At 54.7% G+C, this 9,965-nt stretch overlaps 1 protein-coding gene across 3 annotated transcripts; it reads right to left on the reverse strand.

Moving 5' to 3' along the window:
* Window positions 1–1,474: 1,474 nt before the first annotated feature.
* Window positions 1,475–9,668, reverse strand: asb5b (ankyrin repeat and SOCS box containing 5b). 3 transcript variants are annotated; one of them, XM_051927627.1, is made up of 8 exons: window positions 8,290–8,435; window positions 8,000–8,063; window positions 4,639–4,718; window positions 4,370–4,477; window positions 4,108–4,258; window positions 2,768–2,902; window positions 1,880–2,071; window positions 1,475–1,792 (listed from the first exon to the last, which is right to left on the reverse strand). In XM_051927627.1, exons 2-8 carry the CDS (start codon window positions 8,058–8,060, stop codon window positions 1,665–1,667), a joined length of 855 nt encoding a protein of 284 aa, XP_051783587.1. In that variant the 5' UTR covers window positions 8,061–8,063; window positions 8,290–8,435; the 3' UTR covers window positions 1,475–1,664. The 3 variants fall into 3 exon arrangements, with proteins under 3 accessions (XP_051783587.1, XP_028646988.2, XP_051783586.1); XM_028791155.2 differs by lacking the exons at window positions 8,000–8,063; window positions 8,290–8,435 and adding an exon at window positions 9,412–9,668; XM_051927626.1 differs by lacking the exon at window positions 8,000–8,063 and having other exon boundaries at window positions 8,290–8,583.
* Window positions 9,669–9,965: the final 297 nt, after the last annotated feature.

Raw genomic sequence — 9,965 nt, forward strand, 5'->3', positions numbered from 1 at the left:
GTGTGGCGCTCAGCTGTCAATGTGCCATCTGGCCTTGGCATTGCCAGGCCTGGCAGTGCCATGTTTTCCCACTTTTGAGTCGTGCTGGACTTGTCTCTGAAGCCACCTGTCCACTTTTGAGATGGGTCTCAGTGTTAAGATGGCACAGAACTTGGCAGTGAATGTTGGCACACACATGATGTGTACAAAGGCTTTGACCTCCAGCATTGTTTAAGGGGCTATATGGCGCCTTACAGGAAATGAAATATCTTACAGTGGGGGTCTTGGAAGCTCACTGGTGCAGACGTCCCTGTTTGCTGCGCTCTTGGACTGGATGCCAGTCTGGGACTTTGGTCATCTGTGGGGGTCTCAACTTCAGTACTTGAAAAGACAACTGCATGGCATGCCCTTTGCCCAGGGCCGGCACCACCATTAGGGTGAATTGGGCATTCGCCTTGAGCGCAGATCATGGGGACTTAGCCTCACATGTTGGCACACGGATAAGCTTGGTCTAACACTGGCACTGCCCACGCCTAATGAAGGGGCACATGTGAAGCCTGGCACATTTATGGAGTTTAGGGGCAGAGTGTTGTTGGGTCTTTCTTTTCTTTTTTTGATGAAGACAACATGGACAGCATAAGAAGTTCAAATGACATTCAACTTTGACAGGTGGCATCATTAATAACAACAATGACTGGCTTGGGGGTGGCTTGGGTTCAAAACCCAGCCTGTGAGGCATTGGCATGTTCTTCTGGTGTGCCTTATGATGGGATGCCAGGTCTGCCTTGCACACTTCTACACTGGCAGATGGATTGGTTGACTGTTGTCACATCTTGAAGCACTTTATGGTGTCACCATCCACAAGATGAGGAGCTCCACATGTGGGTAGACAATGCTGCCCAGGAGAGCCACCCTTAGTTGAGCTTTAGTGCCCGTCAGGCCCGCTGAGCCTTCTCAGTGCCAGAACTTCCAGAATGTTCTTTAGCAATTAAATCGCCGTAGTATAAAGTGTCACATGCATGGTGTCCGGCCACTCCAGCCTTGGGGACCCACCTGTGACCACCAGCTCACAGATGCCCAGACAGTGGCCTAAACAGCAAAGCAAATGTGGCATCACAGTAGTTACTGAAACTGACCGTCGAGCGCGTTAGGGGTCAGCATCACCCAGGGTGGCCATCCCAAAAGTGAACGGCTAATGACAAGTCAGGAAAACAATTTACTGAAGCAGAAAATCAAATGAAAGCAAACACACGGCGACCAGCCCCTCAGCGATGTCCCCAGCTCGTGTATCCTAAGAGTGCCCGGTGTGCCAGCAGTGACAACCTAATGTCATTCACTGCCACACTGCTGCGCACACAAGACAGACCAAGCTGAGATGCCCAGCGGCCACTAGGCGGACCGGCGAGTCAAGGCACGGAGTGAAGGTGGGTGGGCAGCAGGTGGCTAGGGGCTCAGGTCTTGACCTTTGGGTGAGTTCTTGCCAGCTCGTGTCCTCGCTTTGCCCATCAGTCCTTGGCACATGCCAGCCCTCTGGATGTCACATGCACTACATGCCCGTTGCATGTTGGCAATCACCGGGGGGACCTCGGCCTGCCAACGGAGTGCCCAGCACCTCGCTTGATCCCGTAGCTCCCCAAGTCAGGACACGGGCGAGGCAGCTGGCGGTGCCACCCAGAGGTCCTTCGCTATCGGTGCTGCAGGAAGTTCTGCAGAGAGGTGGGCAGCTGAAGCTGAGGAATAAGGTGCAGCCGCGCCCGTCCCAGGCTCTGGCGAATCTTCAGTCTGCACATCTGGAGCAGGGAGGACGGGGTCACTGCAGGACAAACCAGGAGAGGACAGTGAGACGGAGGTGATGGACGCCGAAGGTCTGTCGGACAGACGAGCAACGCCGGCCGCCTACCTTCGTGCATCAACAGGTAACCCTCCATCACGCTGCTGGGGGCAGCCACCTCCGCGGCCCTCTTGAGGTCCATGTTTCTGGCGTTGATGTCGGCCCCGAAGTCCAGCAGCAGTTGGACCATCTCGAGGCTACTCTGCTGGGCCGCAGCGTGAAGTGGCGTGTCGAGGAATCGGCCCTTCTGAACTTGGGCGCCTGTCAAAGACAAAAGGCACATGGGGACAGGTGAGCCATCATCATTGTCATCAGAGGACGAACCGCGTCAAGAGTGGAGTCCAAACTAAGAAGTCTGGAGGAGCAACAGGGACCTCCACTAAGGGACAGCAGGCCACCTGCGTCAGGGGACTCATGTGATGACTCTGCTGACGCAGAAGAAGCAGCAGGGGGCACTGTGGCTCAGGATGGCACGCCTGAGTTCAGAGTCACCCGAGTCGTCGAAATTGAGGTTGGAAGGGCGAGGGGCCAGTGGACTGAGTAGCCAGCGGACCACTAAGACCTGAGTGAGGAGGACCTCCTTTATTTATGTGAGAAATTGTAAGATTTACGTTTCAAAGTCTCGGACTGCAGCCAAAATGACCCTTTGAGCCTAAAGATTGTGCACTGGCAGATGGGGAGCATGTGCAGCGGCACACTGGGGAACAAGATGGCCAGATAGGTAATCATGAAAGAGAGGATTCGCCTGTGGCGTGCCATCCATACCCACCAAACTGCAGAAGGACCTGAGTGCCTACCTGCAGCCAGAGTGGCCCTCGCTTCCCTGCCAATGTCACCTTCGTGGCAAAGCCAGAGTTAAAAGTCACACCGTGGATGTCCAAACGTGCAGTGAGCAGCGTCTGCCCAACATTCGCTCTTTCCTCCTGGCACACCCACGGGTACAGCGTGCCCACTCACCTCCATCAAGTAGCTTGCTGGCACAGTGCAGGTGCTGGAAGACGCAGGCCAGGTAGAGCGGCGTCCCCAAGTGAGGAATCTCGAGGTCGGCATCTGCGCCCCACGACAGCAGGGCTTCCACGCAGTCCGTCTTTCCTGGAAGACAAAATGCAAAGAGGACTGAAGAAGAACCACGAAAGCCGCCATATCTGTGAGTCCACATCCTGTGTGCCAGCCTCTGTCAAAAGGAGCCACCAGGGACACGGAGCCTCACAGTTCAGGGCTAGTTTGTGAAAGGCGCTATATGATGGGGGGGTTCCAATAGCATCACAACCCCCACTGACTGGTGACTAAGCATTTGGGGTCACCTACTAGAGGCTGGCATTGAGGGATGAAAACATCTGCTACAGTCCCACCAGGATTTTAGGGGTCCATCTGGTCAGCCTGAATGAACCCACAAAGTGGCAGAGCGTTTCAAATGAGACCCCCCCCCCCACCCAACTGATAACCCCTTTGATGGCAGGGGTTAAGAATTTGTTTCTTGTGCTGGGCTTGGCTCATGTTGTGCCCCCATTGGGAGGGCTGCAGGAGGGTCTCAGAAGGTCTTTATAACGGAGGCAAACAGGAGCAGGGAGAGAGCTCCCCCTATAGGCCGTGCAGAAGGTCCTAGCCAGGCTCCATGGACTGGGCACACTGATCCTGGGCAGACCCCAGGCCAGTACCCACCTCTGCCCCCTACCAGTTCCCCTAGGAAGTTGGCATCATTAACAAGCCCAAGCAACTGGCACATTCATTTGATGGTGTTGATCTGCCCGGCATCTCTTGTGTGGTGTGCTAATGCCCCATGTCACACAATATCACTTCCCTCAAATGCCCCCTAACCGGGTCACATCTCTGTATGTCCTGCTGCCTGTTGTGACATTCCAACACAATTTGAAATACATCCCATAATCAGTCAGATTACCTCCATTCAACCCTTCCTTTAACCCTTGAACCCCACCCTAACAACCCTTATTTTACATGGTCTCTGGACTTTTCAGCCTCGGCCTTCTTATAGCAGCAAGGGACAAGAGAAGGAGGATGAGGAGGAGGAGGAGGAGTGACTGCGTCCCCTGCAGGCCAACAATGCCAGGCAAGACTGGAGGGACCTACCAGGGGAGGCACAATAACCAGAGATGGTATAAGGCATTTTGCACCCAATTGCTTGTGGTGTCCTCATACCCCACCCCAGTAACCACCATGCCAAAACCCTCATGCCACTCACTCTCGACACTTCTCAGTGCCAGCAAGTCATCCACCACTCTGGCACTGCCCACTCAACATCTCACTCATGTGGTGACCTCAACGTTGGCAAAACTCACCCTTCCTAGTGGCCTCATGCAGTGGTGAAGGCTGGCACATGTCACACAGTACACTGGCACCATAGTCCAGGAGCAGCTCGACACAGGCGGTACTTCCATGAGAACAGCCATTGAAGAGTGGGGTTATGCCATCGATTGTGCCAGCATTCACCTGTGGAGCAAAGTAACCTTCATGGATGTGTCCTGTGCCATTTGTGCCAACGTGCCCTTAGGCAGAACTCCTTGGCAGAGCCTCTTAGCAAAACAGAACATGCCCACTTACATTGGCACCCGCCTCCAGCAGGGCACGAGCACACGCAATGTGGCCTCCCAGGCAGGCTTCGTGCAGAGGGGTGACATGGTCGATTGTCAGGATGTTCACGCTGTAGCCCTTCAACAAGAAAAACAAGAGAAAATTGAAAAGAGACCCCCAGGGAGGGGGCACTACAACAGGACTGAGTAGCTCTGTGGGGGTCTTGGCCCACATCAGGTGCCAGCTGGATACAGTTGTTTGGAGCAGAGCAGGAAGTTTACAAGATGCCAGTCTCTTACCTGGGAGAGCAGTGTCTTGAGGGACAGCAGGCGCCCCTGACTGGCAGCTTCATGCAGAGGTGAGCGGTCCGCCCAGGAACCTGTCAACAGAAGACATCGTTCTTACAGTCTCTGCCATGACATCTGAGCTCATGCCACCTCTGGTGCTTCCTCCGTCGCCCTGCCTTGATCTGGTCACATGCTTCACAAGCCACCTTCCACCCTGGGTGCCAGGTGGCACGCACTGACCCAGTAGCTGACTGAGCATCACTCAAACTGAGACTGGGTATGAGTGGCACACAAGGAGCTGGGCCACACTCACATGATGTCTTAAGTCACAGTGACTCAAGAATGGCACACACTGGCATCATGAGCGCAGAGTGAAAAGTCACAGCAGGTAAGGAGTGGCACACACTGACCTGACAACTGAACAAGCCAAAGCTGACATCAAATTTCACAGAGTGGCATTCCAAAGTGAGCTGGCAGCCAGGTACCCATCTGTCATTCTTACACACCTGAGTTGATGTCCAGGATGACCCCTGCAGCATTCCAGACGTTGGCACCTTCACCCATCTATAAGACGGATAATAAAGGGACACAGCTGTCACTGGGGTGCCAACCACTCAAGGGCAGAGCCCAAAACCAAGGCCTGGCACTAAGCAGGGCACTTCCACTGGGCGGGGGTATAAGACTAAGGATGTTGTTGTCACTGACCCACTGTGCACGTGACAGCAAAACCAATCCAACTCACAACACCTGGAAAAGGGCACCCTGGCATAGACCAGCAATGACCGGTGAGAGCAGGTGACATGGAGCCACAAGAAGGGAACCCTGAAAATAGCTCATGGCATTCATGGTAACTCTCGAGGGGCATGTTCGTGGAAAATATGATGGCACCTTGGAGAAATCAGTCAGTGTCAGTGGCAATGGCTGCACCAGTGACAAAACCCCATGTGAAAATGACTTCATGATGATTTCATTGTCACAATGCTAAACTAAATTAATGGCAAAGCCAAGAACTGCGATGCCAATATGGTCCTTCATCGCTCCAGCAACTCCAGAGCTGGCACGTCTTTCATGGCCTGTAGCGATCAGCTGAAACAGGCCACCTGTTGAACAAGTTGCTTTTGAGGCTACGGTGAGCTGAATGGCACATAAGGGGTGGCACATTGCTCAGTAAGCATGTCACTGGACTGCCAGCTGGCACCTGAAGACGTGTGGGTGGTGACTGTGGAGCTAGTACACCAGTGCCCATCTCCTCCAGTTAGTGAGCAGCTGGCACACTGAAACAGAAAATCAGTCCAAGAGCTGTGAGGATGTGCCAGTTTTATTGGTGACACGCACAGCTGGTCAGATTGCCTTGAGAACGCACACTGGCATCTTGTGTTGTGTTCTTTTCTTTAGTTAGGCTGGCATGTGACTGAGGAGTCAGCCGAGTGGTTTAATAAACAAGAAGATGGTTTACGTTGACATCTTCATGAAGTTCGGCATTTGGCGTGGAGCCGCACAGGTGGTCCTGCCACTAATTCAAGCCAAGCCGATGCCCATTACACCCTTGACCTTAATTTAGTGATGGCGAGAGGCCACGGAGTTCTGCAAAGCTCCATGAAGGTTGAGGACACCCGAAGAAGCTGAAGTCACAAGGGCCTCCCATTAAGCATGTTACTGTGGCAACCTGCCCTTCTTGTTACCTAGTAACCAGCCTTCCCTGCTTCCTGATTCGGTGATAGGTCTTTGAGGAATGGATTGAGCCAAGACGGTCTCCAGCATTATCCCTGGCACAGTGGGCATTGAACTACCCAAACAACCACAACTCCTCCTTCTTGTGTTCACACAGAACCACAACACACACCTGACGGCTCCGTGAAGGGTCTGCATGTGGTGAGCCGACACTAAATGGCGGGCAGGCACATGTGGGGCTGGCACAGCCCAGCACCTGCTGGCAGGGACTAAATGCCTTTCTGGGCCAATGGCACAAGTTCCTGCCTTAATTTGTTTAAGAAACAACACTCTGACTTTCAGGGCGAATTTATTTTCACATAAAGCACTGGCTTGTCAGTGGCTGGCAGCTGACTTGGGTCAGAGATGGCGAGCAGGGCACACACCTTTTAAACTGGCGGGCAAGCCACCCCTCTAGCTGCCTTGAGCTGGGCCCTCTTTGGGTTTGCCTTTGTTTCTCCCTATGATCGTCCCTTCCTTTTGTTTTTGGCCTTCACCCTCCTTGTTATCAGCCTGTCTCTGCCACTTTGTGTGTTTCTGTCCGTTCCATGCCCATCTTGTCTTTTTTTTGTTTGTTTCTCTTTCCTGTGTCTTTCTAATTTCTGTCGCAGTCCTGCTGTTCTGAGCAGTCAAGTGAAGTTCTTCTCAACTCTGGTGCCATGGCAGGCAAGAAGGCTTCCAGCCTGGAGAGTGAGGGATTGAATGAAATATGGCACCTTTAAACATGCCACCAGAGATGGCCTGGCATGACCCGTGAGACTTTCTTAACTTCCTTAAGTTCAGACACTTGGTGGGCACATTTCCACATGACGCTGCTGGGCCACCTTATACTTCCAGGGCCTCTTCTACCGTCTATGCCAAGGCTGCCTCCATGTGCCTGCTTCCTCTCCCAGCAGGGTATCTCAAGGGGTGGGCCGGGGTGAGGGGGGCATGATTGTGACTGTTGACACCAGACTGGAGTCGGCAGGCAGTGGCACCAAAGTCAAGGCCCAGCTATCTAGGTGGCCTAATCAGTTGTCACGGGTGTCTGCATGCCATCCCTGTGGTCGAGATGCCACCTTTATACTCCCCCCCCCCCCTCTATTTTTGGCCCGTCTCTGCAGCAGGTCGCTTTTTCATTTGGCTCTGCAGTGTTTCTTGTCACCTTGAACTTGAGCTGGTGGCACCCCTGGTAGTGGATGGGCGAGCCTCCAGTCTGCTGTTCTTCTAAGTTGAAATTTCATGGTGACTCTGCTGCTTCAGATGGGTAGGATTCTATTTTATGTGGGTATAAAGAGGGCACAGTGCCCCAAAACCCTGGGCAGTTGCCCACTTTATTCTGCATATCTGTGCAGACTGGGAGCCAAGAGCGCTGACTGCTGAGCCACCAGGCATCCTCAGCCGAGTCACAAATTCTTTGTATGTTTGAACCTCCTGAGTGAAACCTGAAGGAAGTCTGAGCTGCTCCTGCCAACTGCCAAGTGCCACCTGCCCACCCTAACCCCAGCACTAGCATAAGATGATCTTGCGGTGACAGGACATGAAATCAAGGGGGTGAACCAGGCCAGTGAGAAAAAGTACGCCACCTTTTGAAGCCCCCACAGTCACCCTCTGATCTGGTGTGGCACTAACCTGAGCAAGTCAATGCCACGGGGCAGTACACACGACACGGCAGAGGACATACCCAGGTCTCCGTCTCCCCACGGCACGTCCAGCCAGTCCCAGCGGCCAGAAGCAAAAGTCATTTCCTGCAAATTTAGAAAAGCAAGCCGGTCAAGTGGAGGGGCCGTCGGCCGAAGCCACCTCATGCCAGCGGTCTGATCTGACGTATGGTGCCGCCTGAGGCTCATGGCCCTGGGCAGGCCTCAGCACTTCTGTCAGGAGAAGTCCAGTGACCCCCCAACCCCCCTGTCCCCTCAGCTCCGGGCCCTCGCCTTTGCCCGCCTGGCTGCCTGGCACACGTGAAGCACTGACCTTGACTGGTGAGGAGGCCCCAGCACAGCCTGCGCTTGGAGGGGCTGTCGGGCGCACACTCGGCGCTCCTCTTCCTGGCTGTGTGTGCAGATGGCGGCTCCTGCATGGCGCCCGTGCTCGGAGGAGGGTGGGGGAGGGGGGTCGCGTCTATTTGTAAATCTGCTTAGCCTGGCGCTTGGCGTTAACCTGTTGTGGGCCGTGGCCGGCAGACTCCCAGAGCAGCGCAGCTGACTCGATGGCCTCTCCTGTCGTGTCACTCAGAGCACAAACAAGAAATGCGCTGGCACCAGGGGTCACTGTGCAACCGGATCACGCATGACCGGAGGCTACGACCAGCCAGAGCGTGTGCCATCGACTCACAGCCTCCCAACAGGGTGGGCATCAACACCTTCAAAACTGCAGCCTGAGCAGCCTGACAAGAGGGGACATGCGGGCAGCGGTGACAGGCTAACGATAAAGCGGGGTATGTGGCCACCGGGCTTCTTGTTACAGTGCAAGTGACACAAGTGCAGCCAGAACGTCACTGGGCAGGGCTGGGCAACCAGTGGGCACTACGCTGTGCACGGCCACAGTGCATGACATGGCATCAGCAGCATTGGCAGTGCAGTCTCTGGGCCATCCTAATGCAGACAAGAACAATACAGTGACGCCCTCCAGCCACTGGCACTTCTGCTGGCTGTCATTAAGGCTCCTTCTCGGGCCACTTTGCCCCCCCCACACCACTCGCTGCAGGCCGTCACTTGGTCTTCATGTGCTTTTCTAAGGACTCCGAGGTGTGTGACATTCAGCCAGGACTGGCATCGTCATCGATAGAGCAGAAGCCTCATGACAACTGCAAACATCCCAGACAAAGCGGGCTCCACCAGCCAAGGGCACTGGCACTGCCATCTCTTCATAACTCATAGACACAAAGGGGATGAGACTTACTGGACAGGCCACCTCACAGTGCCACCCACTACCTGAGGAACAGAAGAGCCTGACTGTCTGTGCCAGGAGATGCCACAGGACTCCCTGACATCTGTGAAGCAGTCGTTTTGGAGGATGGCAGTGCACCGGAGACCCCATCACCGCAGAGGGGCAAAGCGAGGAGCCCACATGACCTGGCGCCGGCGCCACACTTACTGTGACCTTCGGTGACTCTGTAGAACTCGGCGGCTATGCGGGCCGCCTCTTTGCGGTTGCCCTTCACGATGTAGTAGTGGCTCAGGATGGCCAGGCTGATTTTCACAAAGAGCTTGAAGCAGAAGAGCGCGAAGATGGTCAGGTAGACGTTGGAGAGCTGGGCGGCGAAAGGCCGCTGCTCTTCGGCCTCCGCCATCGCCGCCTCTGTGCTGGGCGTGCTGACAGCAGGATATGCCATGGTGGTTACATCCCGCGACAGCTGCGCCCGATGCGCCCCCCCCCCCCCTCCACCTGGCGCCGGCCTACTGTCGTGGCCCTGGATGTTGGCCTCATGTGGGGAGAGCAGAAGGAGTCGGACAGACACGCTTGGAATAAAGGGGCTTCTGGAGCGACCAGACCCTTGTCTCCGACCTGAGCATCGGCTGGACAAGATGGTGGGTACTGCCCGATTTCCTAAACTTGAACCCAAATGTTAGAGAGATGTGGGCACACCTAATGGGTTACGTAGGGTGGCTTAGCAGTCAGCTCCTCGCTTACTGGACAGTTAATGACAA

Source organism: Erpetoichthys calabaricus, chromosome 5 (genome assembly GCF_900747795.2).
Source record: "Erpetoichthys calabaricus chromosome 5, fErpCal1.3, whole genome shotgun sequence".
Taxonomy (NCBI): Eukaryota; Metazoa; Chordata; class Cladistia; order Polypteriformes; family Polypteridae; genus Erpetoichthys; species Erpetoichthys calabaricus.

Bases quoted from the DNA above. Each gene is read 5' to 3' on its own strand.
- asb5b (XM_028791155.2), bottom strand. From the start codon at position 9,649: ATGGCATATCCTGCTGTCAGCACGCCCAGCACAGAGGCGGCGATGGCG. The intron at 4,259-4,369 runs GTAAGTGGGCAT...TTTGCTCCACAG, and splicing joins TGCTGGAGGCGGGTGCCAAT to GTGAATGCTGGCACAATCGA. The intron at 1,793-1,879 runs GTAGGCGGCCGG...TTTGTCCTGCAG, and splicing joins TTACCTGTTGATGCACGAAG to TGACCCCGTCCTCCCTGCTC.